The sequence below is a fragment of the Gopherus flavomarginatus genome, chromosome 13, assembly GCF_025201925.1.
Source record: "Gopherus flavomarginatus isolate rGopFla2 chromosome 13, rGopFla2.mat.asm, whole genome shotgun sequence".
NCBI lineage: Eukaryota > Metazoa > Chordata > Testudines > Testudinidae > Gopherus > Gopherus flavomarginatus.
This window is the reverse complement of record NC_066629.1, coordinates 23,531,905-23,546,546: the sequence shown is the minus strand read 5'-3', so window position 1 is coordinate 23,546,546 and position 14,642 is coordinate 23,531,905. Positions and strand designations below refer to the sequence as shown.

The window sequence follows — 14,642 nt, the reverse complement described above, 5'->3', positions numbered from 1 at the left end:
AAGCTGATTTAAATGATAGGTTACAGATGACAGTTAGTACTCTAGCAATTTCACATTTAAGTTCCTTCAGAACTCTCGGGTGAATACCATTGGTCCTGGTGACTTCTTACTGTTTAGTTTATCAATTTGTTCCAAAACCTTCTCTGATGACACCTCAATCTGGGACAGTTCCTCAGATTTGTCACCTAAAAAGAATGGCTCAGGTTTGGAAATTTCCCTCACATCCTGAACGGTGAAGACTGGTGCAAAGAATTAATTTAGTTTCTCCGCAATGGCCTTATTGTCCTTGAGTGCTGCTTAGGCATTTTGATCGTCCAGTGGCCCCAATGGTTTTTTAGCAGGATTCCTGCTTCTGACGTACTTAAAATTTTTGTTGCTATTACTTTTTGAGTCTTCAGGCTAGCTGTTCTTAAAATTCTTTTTGGTCTTCCTAATTATATTTTTAAACTTCATTTGCCAGAGTTTATGCACCTTTCTGTTTTCCTCATAGTATAGATGAGGCTACCAAAGAACATACCACTGTGCTTTAACAAAAACCTGGAGGGACCCCCTACTAGGGGAAAGCCCACTAAGGCATTCTCCTTCTTATTAAATAAGATCTTCACCCTTTGCACATCACCTGTCTTTCTGACTATATCTTTGTGAACACCTGTCTTTCTGACTATATCTACACAATAGAATTCTGCTGGCATAGCTACATCGGACATGACTGTGAAAGAATGTGATCCTAACCGATATAAGCTGTGCCAGCAGAAGCCCCTAGTGTAGATGCAGCTAATCCAGCAAAATTGTACTTTTACTGGTTGTGACATTATATGACTGAAACATGACCATGTAGATCATTGTTGCTACCACTGATATATAATTGCAACAAATTTTATACATGTGTCAAGTACGGTCTCAATAGAAAAGTTATGATTTGCTGGATATGATTATGCTATTTGTATGCATGTATCATTTTTGTTATCTGAAGTTATGAATATTAACTATGTACCTGTATTTCAAATGTTTGCTCATGTGTTAATACCCACAAGGTATTTAGCCTGCATACATCGTGAAGGGACTATTCAAGTTAAATGGCCCATCAAGGTACAGTTAACTCACAATGGACCATGGAAGACGCCCATCCACACCTGATGGACTTTCATGTGAACATTCTAACTAGAACATTCTAACTTTGCTATGACTAAGCGAAGCAGGCATACACATGTGACTTGCCCATGTGACTCCAAAATCCATCTTGTTACCTGTATTTTTCCATAAGCTGCGTGGAGGGCTTTATTTGAAAACAATGGGTTCCTTCCACTTGGCAGAAGCTATAAAAGGCCCTGGAAACATCTCCATTTTGCCTTTTTTGTGCTCCAACCTCTGGACTATGGACTTATGCTAATGGGAGCATTCTAACCAAAGGACTGAGGACCTTCCAATAATTTAAAAGCAACCAGAGACTTAACATGCCAGCAGTTTATTCCATCACTGCTACAAGCCTGAACCAAGACGTTTGCAATTATTGTATGTATTTGATTCCTTCAGCCAATTTTAAAGCTCACCTTTCTTTCTTTTATAAATAAACCTTTAGATATTAGATAGTAAAGGCAACAGCATGATTATTGGGTAAGATCTGAGTTATATATCGACCTGGGTATGTGGCTGGTCCTTTGGGATCAGAATAACCTTTTGGTTGATGAAACTGGTGTAAATAACTACTCATCATTAAGTCTGATGTTTTCGGTGGTGATACAAGGAGACTGCTTTTCTGACTTCTTATCAGTGTGGTGAAACAAATTTACTTTCGTCTCTGGTTTAGTATATCTTATGGGAGAATAACCACCAGCTTTGGAGGGGTGAGAAGCGTCTGCCCTATTTTTCAGCAGTTTGTCCTGAATTTGGTATTCTCAGTTGTGACCCACTAAGGCACAATGACACTGGTATAGCTTGTTTTGCTTGTGGGGGTGGTGTTTACTACACTGGTACAAAGCACAGCCTTGCCAGTATAGCTGCATCCATACTAGGAGAACACTACCAGTACAAGCATACCTGCATGGGAATACTGGTAAAACTCTCTTTGTGTAGAGACAGCCTGTGTGTGTGTGAGAAAAATAAAAATCCCCCCCCCCCATTTGTGTGCGCTCTTCAGCTGGGATATTCAAAGGAGACTAAGGAAGTATAGTATAGTGCCTAACTCTCAAGGCACCTACCATTCATAGGCACCTTTGAAAATCCTAGCCCTTAGAAATATTTCAATGAGATATTTTCCTTTGTCATTTCTTAATTTATTATAAAGGGGTAATATACTGGTATAAGGCAAGAAGATCTACTAGCATAAAAGACAGGTAGAAGGGCTCAGGGTTTGAATGACCTTAATTTGCTGATACTTTAGGATAAATTAATAAAATGGTATAGTAACTATAATGCTATTGCTATTTGTTTGAGAAAAAAGCCCTACACAAAATCTAGCTGCTGACTGTGTGTGAGAGTTTCTGAGGGCAAGGATGACAATCTGTTCTACTAAATCTTGGCCAAAAGCATCACGTTCCTGTCAAGAGTGATTCACGCAGTAGGATTTATGCGCCAACTTGGACATAAATCACAGAATTAGCCAGTCTCAATATCCTACGAAATTTGGTCACATTTGCGGCCCCTGAACTATGCAATGAACCTTTTAGTAGTGGGAGAATACCTAAGACAGACCACAACGATCAAGACTGGTTGAGCTACATTAGCAGTAGTACAGCCAACCACATAACAGTGACCTCAGAAACATTCCTCAACCCCACCCCCTGCTCAATGGTTAGCTTATTTTTAGGTTGAATAATCAGCTTTAGCTTCAAGAGCCTGAATTCTTGAAATACAAAACAGAACAATTGGTCATTGATGAACAGAACTAGTGAATCAGTCCCAATAAAACAGCTTCACTGTAATTAACAGTTGATGGGAAAATATCTGCATTCCTAGAAACTTCAGTTTCAGGCACAGGATTTGGTGGAGGGTTGGAAAGAGGCAGCTGTAAAAATACCTCAAAAATGCAGCAGAAGTGGTCACTGAAAACCCACTTTGTAGGTCTGTAAAACATTAAACATACTTGAAGCCTTTTCCCTACTCATAAATCATTTATTTTTTTAAAGACTCTCTCAAGTCTGTTTATCTCTTGCCAGCTTATAAAACGTACCACCACTTAAACTGACTAGATTTTGCTCTGGAAGGAACTCCTCCAGCGGAGACCATAACAGGCAGAAGCTATATTCACAACTGCCGCTAAGTGTGCAAAATTCTGGATGTCTATGGTGAAGAGTCGGGAGACTCACTTCAGGCCAAAGATAAGATCAGATCATCCTCTGCATGAGCTAATGTATAATACTATGCAACATGTTTTGAGCTGAGTTGCCAAGCATCTCAATGAGATGCACCCAATGGATGTTCATACTGAGAATTCGCACTACTGATAAACAATGAACAAGGGAATGCTTACTAGCTGCCAGCTCCTGACAAGTTAAAGCATTTTCTTCACAGTTTATACTACCTCATTCAGGAGTTGGAATTAAAGGATCTTCAACAAAATCTGATTTGTAAAACAAAGTAATCAAAAGTTATTTTGTTACTAATTCTGCAGTACAAAGTTTTGAAGGAATCTGTTCTTGTCTGAAAGACCCACTCAATCTCTGCTTTGGTGCAGTCAAGTTGTGAGAAGCAGAGAGCATGAACAAAAAAGACAAGTCAGATTAAGAAAAATGGGACCCCAAAAGGATAATGTTTATATGTCCACAAACTGGTGGACATGGCTAAGTGCTAGAAACCTGCAAGATTCTGAACACCAAAAGAGCACTCCACTGTGTGCTAGTGTGTAATCCAAGAGCATGAAAAAGGCAGGATTTATTTCACATGCTATTAGTCTAGAAGAAGGGAATTTAATACAAGCCAATAAAGCATTTGGTAGAAAGAAGGAAAAGCTTTCACCTGAAAAGATCTGATTTGATTTTCTCTGATGATTTGTGTGTAAACAGCCTTGTTTTTTTTTTTCTCTTTGCTCTTATATAAGAGTTCTTCTGCACACGACACCCTGGCACTGACACATGCAGTCTAATGATAAGGATTTAAAAGCTGAAAAGAGAATACAGCCCAGACAACTGGAATGGACTTGGTAAATTTTAGCGAGTTCAGGCTCAGCCAAACCAGAAACTGCTAAGCACAAGAGAAGGTAAAATCATTCAGCCTCTGACTCCTCCATTCTCTAATCATCAAGGTTCTCAACATCATAGCTGAACTTTATTCTAATTGCTTCTGGGTGAAATTTTTTCTTGTTGGTGCTGTCAACTGACAAAAGTTCTGCTTCAGTGAAGCTGTCCTCACCATCCCCAACTGCATTATCATGACTCAAAGAGAATGTAAAGACTGCAAATGCCCAGGTGTTGAATAAGGTATGATGTTAACAACAAAGCAAAAATACCCTTCTTAGGAAATACCCCATTCTATTCAGAACATCTACAATGACAGCTCAACCAATGAACCATAACAAGCAAGGAACTTTCTAGATCTGAAGTTAGTTTTAATGTTTTTTATTCAACTTTGATCTCATTTCTGTTCTATTTCTTAATGGTCTTAAACACTATGGTAATCTTCCTCTCTTTGTTCCTTCAATTATGAATCTGTTCTGAGGTAGTGCCTAGGAGCCACAGTCATGGGCCAAAACAACATGGTGCTAGGTGCTGTACAAGCACAGAAAAAAGTTTTTGGTACTAGTTTTTTTTTGGTCATTAGTAAATAAACCACTCTGTTACATAGCAACTTATCAGCATAGTGGATTTTTTTGTGTCTGGCAACCTACAGAACTAACAGCAGGGAACCTTTTTCTCCCTCTGAAACCTCAACATGTTTCTATGACAAAAAAGAGTAGTCACCAAAACTACAACAAAAATATTCAGAGTAAGGGAAAAAAACATTTCCATATAGAAATTCCAATCACCACTGAAAAATTCCATCACCAAATAGAAGGCCTCAATAACTTCTAAGGCATAATTACTCAAAAAAGTTGAGCTAAGGAAACAAAACTTTATAAAAGTAAACAATATTGAACCTTCAGTAATGCATCTAAAGGCATAATTCTATTACTTTACGCAATAAGCCCTGGTCCATGGTACAGCATTAGATTGACACAGGGCAACTTAAAGCGATCTAACTCTGTAAGCATCAACAATAAAATGTTGTTCCCACCAATGTAACTCACCCACTATACCGACTTAATAACTCCACCTCTGTGAGAGGCGTAGCACTTACGTCGACATAGTTAGGTCAACGCAGTGTCAGTGCAGATACTGTGTTGCTTACATTGACTGTTGCTGACTTTCAGAAACCATCCCACAGTGTCCCACACTGACAGTTAAATCAGTACAAGTGCTTCTGGTGAGGATGTGCACTGCTGACACAAGCAATGTAATTACTATGATGGCTGATTGTCGACGTAACTTAGCTCGACATAATTTTGTAGCATAGACATACCCTAAGAAAAAACAGCGACAGACAACTCACAAGTTAGGTTATGGAGAATTAGATAAATTGAATGTTAAAGGCCTCTAACCCATTGACAAATTCTTTCATGTATATCTAGACGACCAAAAAAGCCTGTGTTTCACTGTAATAAAAATACAGATCTTTGTAGAGTCACAATTTTGCAGGAAATATGATAGACATTAAAACTCTGACAATCATCACCATGGAAAAAACAGCCCATCAGTTTCTTTCTATACGCTTAGGTAGCCTTGGCCACACGAGGAAACAGATATTCTTTGCTCTGTGCCATTTCTAAAGATCACCACCTCTTTTTTTTCCCCTTACACATACATCACTCTCTCTTGACCAGTAAATGGGTCTATGGAAATGGCAATAATAGAAAATGGTTAAGCTACTGCAACTGCGGGCACAACAGCAGAATCTTTAGTGAATTAATAGTGAATATTTTTTATTAAAAGTTCAAAACTAATGGGAGAAACAAACAAAAATACCAAATCCCTAAAGTACATAACTTTAATCCTAATCCCAGAATCACTGCAAAGACTTTTTTCAGAGAAATCTCAGGGTTAGAACTAAAAATTGTACATGAACCTGAGCTATCTGCACAACACACTGTCTCCAGTACAGAAGATGCACAGGGAGATTATGAGGGAAACAGAAAAATGCAAGGAAACACTTACTCTCAACGTCCCCTTAGATGTCATAGGAATTCCATGGAAAATATATGTCTATCTAGTTTCTTATAATAATAATGTCCAACAGCATATGATCTCAATGCTTCCAAGAGATATTCTAATTAAGCTCTATTCTTGGTTGTTTGGGCTACATGGCCTTCTTAAACTGAACGCATTTTTAATTCCAAAATTTGAATCCATAAATCCTGGGACATGCTGGGTATAGAGGCAGACTTCTAAATCCAAAGAAACTCCTGACAGTAAACCAACTAAGGCCTGAATTTCACCTGAAATGTTCCTAAACACCTACATTTCCTTGTGTCCAAGAAAGATAGAAAAATCACCAAAACAATGAAACAAACAATTTAATTACCTACAAGTCTAAAAGCAGGATTCAGGAAGCATGGTAGGCGAGGATTTAGAGATGGCTGGGGTTTTTCACACACAGCCTTCTTGGCCCTCACAATGTCACCTGGGGGCAGAGTAAAGGGGCTGCCTGCTCAGCAGGCTCCAGGCAGTGTCAAGGTTTTTTTAAGCATGTTACTCAGTTAACTACCTGGAATATATTTACAACAAAAAAAATTCAGTCAATGTGTGTTTTATTCCCCTAGGATGAAGTAGATAAACAGCTCCAATACACTCACTACGAACATAAATAAGAGGTCATTCTAACAGCAGAGACCTTCCGAGCTCTCTCTAGTCAGATGCACTTACAAAAATACTCTAGGACAAGATGAATTAGTTGCTTAAATACCATAGTTATTGACACTTCAAAAAAACAGAGAAAGAGGCATACATAAATATAAAATGATCTTCTGCCTATCTAAACTAACATTTGGGAATATTAAGATGATATTCTTTTTTTAAATCTGTTACCAAGAATGGTCTGTTTATAAAGATAAAATTGTAAACTTGTGATAAATAAAGATTTTAACTTGAGAAAATGATCAAACTTTATACAATAATAATAAAAAAAAATGCTGAATTCTTCTTACACCACCAAGAGACCTGTTTTTTAGACCAGCTAACTGTCAGACACACACAGCACTTACTGTAATTTCTATGAGGAGTAAGGAGTAGAATAATTTCACTCCCAATGCACGCAGTTCTATGAACTTTCTTTCTGCATAGCCAAGATTACAGGAAGATTACAGGAATGATAATTGCAGAAGATTTCCATTAGCAAAACACAATCTAGCTCTGTAGAGAGTCCAAGCTTATTGAAACAAACAGCATTTAAGGCATCATTCAACCCCCAATTAAGTCAATGTACAGTGAGTGTCTCATTGATGTCAGCGGAGATGAATCAGGCCCTTAACACGGATGACATGAATTACTTGTTCCAAAATTCTGTATATGCATGCTAACAGCAAGTCTGTCACTAGCACCACTATCTGTTTTATAGATTAATCAAATATAGCTAATTTTGAATAAAAATTCCTTATGAAATCACAAAGTGTAGGTAGCCAGTTTGTGTAGCAGGAATGATCACATCTCAACTGCACAACAGCTCTGTGGTGCTGTGTAAGATTTGGGGGGGAAGGGGCACAGGGATTGTTTAGAATGTTAGAGGAGCAGAATCTCTCCTCCTTTACTGGATATTCCCAGAAACATTTCTGAGGTTAAAGAATGCTATAGCAAATAGGCCTGTGTTGATCAACAGTGTTTGTAAATGGGATAACATTCTTTATAAACTTAAGGAAACGGCACAATCAATACTATGTCAGATTCCCCTTTCCTGACTCTCAACATTTAGGAACAACTAACCAGTCTCTGGGCTAGACCAACACATTCCTGCCAGAGTGACTCACTGCACACATGGGAGTCAAGAGAAGGCAGCTTTCTGCCATTCTTTGAGAGGTAACACACTGTACTATAAATAAGTGTAATGTGCGAATATAGCTTAGAAGTGATGCATTTAAAGATCTAATTGATGTTATGTTCTGAATGTTTCCTCTCTGTAACCTCATTTTGTAGTAAAAACCGAGTTTTATAAAAACAACAACAGAGGGACTGCTATAATTAATTTATTATGGAAATAGAGTCAGTCTGTTGCTACTGGAGTGAACGTTACCTCTGCCTTCTTCACAGAGGCAGGTAGCATTGATGCAACAGCCTACTTGCTGAAGGCTGAGATCTCAAATCTGTACAGAACAAGTCTCACAGGGGACTTGTGTACACAGCGAGGTCACTGAGGACATAATGACCCAAAGATAACTGGCTGGTAAGATCTCATGTATCTGCCACTCTTTCAGAGCTCTGACAATTATTTAATATATAGTGTAGTAATACTCAGAGCCACAGTCTGGATGAGAACCCTAATGTAGCAGGCACAGATTACCTACCATCCATTCTAAGGTTTTCTGTGGTGCCCACAAACACAGTGACTACATGCTATGACAGCACAGAATAAAGGAGCCTGGGAATCATTTATGCAATTGCAGCATTGCAATAAGGAGTTAGCTTCAGGACTCTGAGGTCTCCCTTTTTTCCCCATCTTGCAACCTGAGGACTGAACAAAAAGCTTTAAGGCAAATGTTTTAAAGTTTCTGAAACATACTGAAGAGTGACAATCTGACAAATTGCTCAATAAACCCAGTGGCTACAGATTCCAAGATTCAGCAAACTCCTTCTCTGCCCTCCTGATCTCTTCCTTCTGAAGCTTCAGAAATATTGAGCCTCATTCTTCATTGCCTTGCAGCTTGTGTTGTCATTTGCTCCAGTGCAAAGTAGGTGTAAAATGCTACCAGGTCAGAATGGTACCATTTTACATCCAGTTTGCACAGGTGCAAGTGATGAAAAGTTGCAGAGCTTGTCTACACTTGAAACACTGCAGTGGCACACTCACTACAGTGACTGGAGGGTTCCTCCAGTTGGTATAATTAATCCACCTTCCCAAGAGGCATTAGCTAGGTCAATGGAATAATTCTCCCATCAACCTAGTGCTGTGTACACAGGGGTTAGGTTAACTTAACTCATCGCTCAGGGGTATGGATCTTTCACACCCCGAATGACACAGCTGCGTCAACTTAACTTTTGAGTGTAGACCTGGCCTCAGATGGCTAATAATCACACTAACAGGCTTTTCTAGTAAGCAGGTTAGGGTAGTGGTAAGAACTGGGAACTAAAGCCAATCGACACAAGCATAGAATCCCCTATCACAGGCATAGGCAACCTATGGCATGAGTGCTGAAGGTGGCACACAAGCTGATTTTCAGTGGCACTCACACTGCCCGGGTCCTGGCCACCAGGCCGGGGGACTCTACCTTTTAATTTAATTTTAAATGAAGCTTCTTAAACATTTTAAAAACCTTATTTACTTTACATACAACAATAGTTTAGTTATATATTATACTTACAGAAAGACCTTCTAAAAATGTTAAAATGTATTACTGGCATGTGAAACCTTACATTAGAGTGAATACATGGAGATTTGGCACACCACTTCTGAAAGGTTGCTGATCACTGTCCTATCATATTGGTGCTGAATGATACTAAGTACCGCTGAATACAATCTACTAGGGTTAAGCATGAGACCTGAATTTCCTGGGTGGTGTAATAGTGCATGGTCATCCAGCAGGATGTATAACCAGAACCAGTAAAACAATAGAATCCATTACACAATGCAGTTTGGGGACCTTAACTCATGACCTCTGCCAGAAGGGAAGAGATGTTTATTAATCTGTAATTTTCATGATAAATAAAAAGCAGGGAAAATATAAAATCCTACTCCACAATTCTAACAGAGGACAAATTAAATGTTTAGTTAAAAACAGACTAATAGTAATATTGTCTTCTTACACAGAACCTGCAGCACATCGTGCTGTTCCAAGTTCTATGCTTTGCTGGTAAACGTCAGTCTTGGCCTGGTGCCCCATTCATCATCTTCATTATTTCAGCTCTGAGCCTTCCACACAGCTCTACCAACATACTTACATCCTGACCTGCAGCCCTCCCTGCCTCTTGCTATTCCAGACAAGGCCCTTTCTATGGCAGGGCCCATTAGCCATGCCAAACATATACTGGTTTTGTGATATGAACCAATATCTAGTAGGGACTGTGGTGGAGCTCACAGAACATTTTCAGCTGTACCCTAAAAAGGATGTGAACTCCAGCCCCTAGAACATACTGGCACATCATCCCAGATTGCCAAACAATATTTGAAAAAAAAAAAAAAAAAGTTTTATAGGAAGATTTAGAAATCCTTATCTAAGGTGCATCTAATTCCATTCCCATGTACTCAGAAATCCTGCTTTAAACATTCACTTTATGCTTTGCCATCCTAAATCTCCCCCATCCTGTTCATTAGGCACTAACTCAATCTCACACCAATTAGAGGAAGACAAAGTGCACAGACTGATATATACAACATGGTTATATTTCAACAACAATCACTGCTTAAGAAAAGCCACTTTTCCAAATCACAAACAAAAAATAGTAGTTCTGTCTTTTCCAGCAGGCTGACCTCTCCATTCAGGTATCTTCTCCCATTCCAACAGATCAGCACTCTAAATGCTGATCATATCCCGTCACAACCAAGACCATACACCATCCTGCTATTGTGGAAGCACAGCCAAATAGAAAAGGTCTCATTCTCACCCTATTCCCTTTCTGAACCCATTAACTCTTGCCTCTACAAAGTTGCTAGTTGCTAATGTAACTAAGTCTATATTCAAATATACCCTAAACTGTTGGGAAATATACAGAAGCCCAAAAGAAAAGGATGCCAAAATCTGCAAGGTTAAATTCTAACTGTGCTAAACCTTTTAAGACCTCTGGGAGCACTATTTCAATAGATATATTTAAAGGTGACTGGAAACAGACAAGCTGAGTGACAGCATCATCTTGTTTGCACAGGAATAGCCCCTGCTCTTTCTAATACCTGCAGACTGGCAAACCTAAACCCTCTTTACACTGAAACATTGATATCCCAGAGTAGCCTATTTGGAGTGACTACTCTGAAGACCTCTAAAAGGCCAGAACCAGGCACAGCTGTGTTACATTACCACCCAAGACTGCCAGAAAGGCCCTAAAGACCCAATATGTGATGAGGGCTCTGCTTACTCTATTGTCAGGTATCTGGCATTTTAGGACAGCCCAAATCTTCATCAATTAGAAAGAATTTAACAAGCCCGAGGCCTGGTCTACACTGAAACGTTAGGTCAACCCAGCTACGTCATTCAGAGGTGTGCAAAATCCACAAACAGTTAAGTCAATCTAACCCCAGGTATACATAACACTTGGGTATAGTATAGTATAGTATAGTAGTATCTACACTGAAGCACCACAGCACTGCCGCTGGAGCATTTAAAGTGTAGACAAGTCTTAAGTCATCCCCACTGCATCTGTGAGACAACAGGCCAACCACCACTATACAGGAATATTGAATGTAAACCTTTATTCTCTTCTAGGCTACGGATATCAGGTTTTGGGGCTAAGACCATCATGTGCTATGTGCAGCCACTTATTCAATATTCTTGTGCTGTTAGCAGCCAAATGTCCAGAAGTTCTATGGATTGAAGGTGGCCCATCTTCAGTTTCCAGTGCCAGCCACCTAAAATGCCACCACTGAAAATGAGAGAATCAACATTTTTAGGAAAAAACCACAAGCACATACTTGGCTTGCAAATAGAGAGTACATCAACAAGCAAAGATATGGAAACAAAAACCCTCAGTAATTTAATTACTAGCCTGGAATCTGCTGACTGCCTGTTAATTGTTTGAGCTCTCAAACTGCTAAAGAGACCACCCTATGATTCCTGATTTTTTTTTCACCCCATATGAGGACATTCAGAACCACAGCAAATATATCCAGAAATGTGAGTGTCTTTAGGAAACCCTTTCTTTTTCACAATCCTATAATAACTTAAAAATGAAGCTCCCGATCCTCTCCCTTTGGTCATGTTCATAGACAACTAGAGATCTGTGTTAGACATTGAATTCATCTCCCTTTGAAATATTTCCAAATGTTCAGAAGATGAGAAAAAGCTTCCTTCACATCTTGTTATCCTAATGAAATGATGGAGATTCTTTATTACTACCATTGTGGAAAGAACACCTTTCTGGAATGTCCTGCCATGCAAAGGCCAGACACATGTGTGAGATACCAAATACCTGTGTGAGAACTGTTCAGGAGGCTCCATACTCCAAAATTCTACTTCACAGTTCTCACTCAGTTTTATTTGCTGCAAAGCGAATTCTGTTCATTGAAAGATTCTGATATGACAGAACTGTTTTCTGATCCCAACAGTGAAAACTGGCAAGGCCAGAACAGCAAAGAGCCTGTGGGGCCAGAGGAAACACTGCCTTCTACATAACCACATGTCATGACAGAGCCTCTCAGCATATGATTCTTTCAATAGCAAAACCCTCAGACTGGAAAAATAACAGAAAAATAGAAACTACAGGATGAAAGCATAAGGCCAATCTCTATCCAAAGTCTTCTTCCTAGCTATATAAAGGCAGCAATAATTGGTAATGGGGAAAATGATAGCAGATGCCCCAGAGATATCTTGTGAAATATCAACTATTCCCTCATGATAAAGAGGGCAGTACAAGGTCATTTCTTTTGGGAGGAATGCTTCTTTTCTCAGGTAACTTCAGAGAGCAAACCTTTGACTCTTGTTCCATAAAGCCCAGGCTCGTTATCTATTATGCTTGCAAATCTGATGGAGAGAGGACACCACTACTTTGTTTACCCTTTCTTCCCTTCTATATAGCCAGAACTACTAAGTCCCAGAATCTAAAAATTACCCTGCCCTCTGCTTCTGGAACTGTAGTGCACACAAAAATAATTTCTGGGCCAACGTTTTTCACTAACTACTAGTTTTAAAATGATCAAAAAGGAAAGGAAAGTCTGCACATTCCTTCTGCTAAGATGTCATCATTTGGAGACTATACAACCTGGGACTCAGATGCATCGAGGTGACTTCTTTATTCAGCCTTTCCTCATGGTTACAGTCTTCAGAGACCAACGGAAGCAAAACAACTCTTTTTAAAATATCACAACAAGCAAAATGCCAAATTTCATTTGAATTTATTATGAAAATCTTGTCCCCACTTAAATTTCAGTGCTCAAAGACAAAACTGAAACAAGGTCAGGTTCATGTTAGCTAAACTTACCAGAATTTGTTGTACAGTGACTCCAAGCAGCTATCAATAAACACTCCCCATAGGAGCCACGTTAAAAAAGTAAGTCTGATGACTGAAAAAGGCTAGAAACAAGAGTACTTTAACTTACCTGAAATACGGTTTGGGCCATTACTCATTCTGACAGAAGAACATTTAGCATGTTATGTAGTAAGCGTAAACCCAGGTCCTGATCTCCATTACACTGGTGTAAATCGGATAACTTCGTCTTCAACTGAGTTGCACCATTGTAAATGAGATCAGATTCTGGCCCATGCTAAGGGCTAACGCAATCAGGAGACTCTCAAGTAGGAGTAGAGAAGTTATTATAACTATGTATTCGGCACTGGTTCAACTGTTTCTGAAATATTGTGTCCAGTTCTGGTGCCCACAGTTCAAAAAGGATGCTGACAAACTGGAGCAGGTTCAGAGAAGAGTAACAAAAATGATTAAAGGATTAGAAAACATGCCTTATAGTAACAGACTCCAGGAGCTCAAGCTATTTAACTTAACAAAAAGAAAGTTAAGGGGTGCCTTGGTTACAGTCTAGAAATACCCAACTGGGGAACAATTATTTAGTAACAGTCTCTTCAATCTAGCAAAGAAAGGTAGAACAAGATCCAATGGCTCAAAGCTGAAATTAAACAAATTCAGACTAGAAATAGGGCATAAATGTTTAACAGTGAGGGTCATTAACCACAGGAACAATTTACCAAGGGCCATGGTGGATTCTTCATCACTGTAATTTTTTAAATCAAGATCGGATGTTTTTCTAAAAAAAAGAGTGGCTCTAGGAATTATTTTGTGTTATACAGGAGGTCAGATTAGATGATCACAACAGTCCCTCCAACCTTGGAATCTATGAATCTACATTGCTTTTTAATATACAATCAACTCTGCTGGAAGGACACCACATTTCCTGAACAGAATTTTGTTACATTCTGTTAAACCTTACATTAAGCATTACATTTTTAAGAAACATTTTTGGATTTCAATTAATAAAATGAGGAAAATAGTTTCAACTAGTGTCACAGCTTTCCCTTGGCAGAGAAATGACAAAGTGTGCCCTACAGAATAAACGTCCCCGAGGCTTCAATTTACATAAGAACGGCCATACTGGGTCAGACCAATGGTCCATCTAGCCCAATATCCTGTCTTCCAAAAGTGGACAGTGCCCGATGCTTCAAAGGGCATGAATAGAACAGACCAGTTATCAAGTGATCCATCCCCAGTTGTCCAGTCCCAGCTTCTGGCAGTTGAGACACCCAGAACATGGGGACGCATCCCTGACCACCTTGGCTAACAGTCATTGAAGGACTGATCCTCCATGAACGT

General features: G+C 39.2%; 1 protein-coding gene across 8 annotated transcripts in view; it reads right to left on the bottom strand.

Moving 5' to 3' along the window:
* SIK2 (salt inducible kinase 2) overlaps positions 1–14,642 on the bottom strand; it is a 106,715-nt gene that overhangs the window by 66,836 nt on the left and 25,237 nt on the right. Inside the window, exon 1 of one of the 8 annotated variants that reach the window (XM_050922017.1) lies at positions 13,420–13,490. The exons of the other annotated variants lie outside the window; for them this stretch is intronic. Coding sequence (XP_050777974.1) covers positions 13,420–13,447 — 28 coding nt within the window. The 5' untranslated portion in view covers positions 13,448–13,490. Of the gene's footprint in view, positions 1–13,419; positions 13,491–14,642 lie in introns of those variants that run through there. 8 annotated transcript variants of the gene reach the window in all.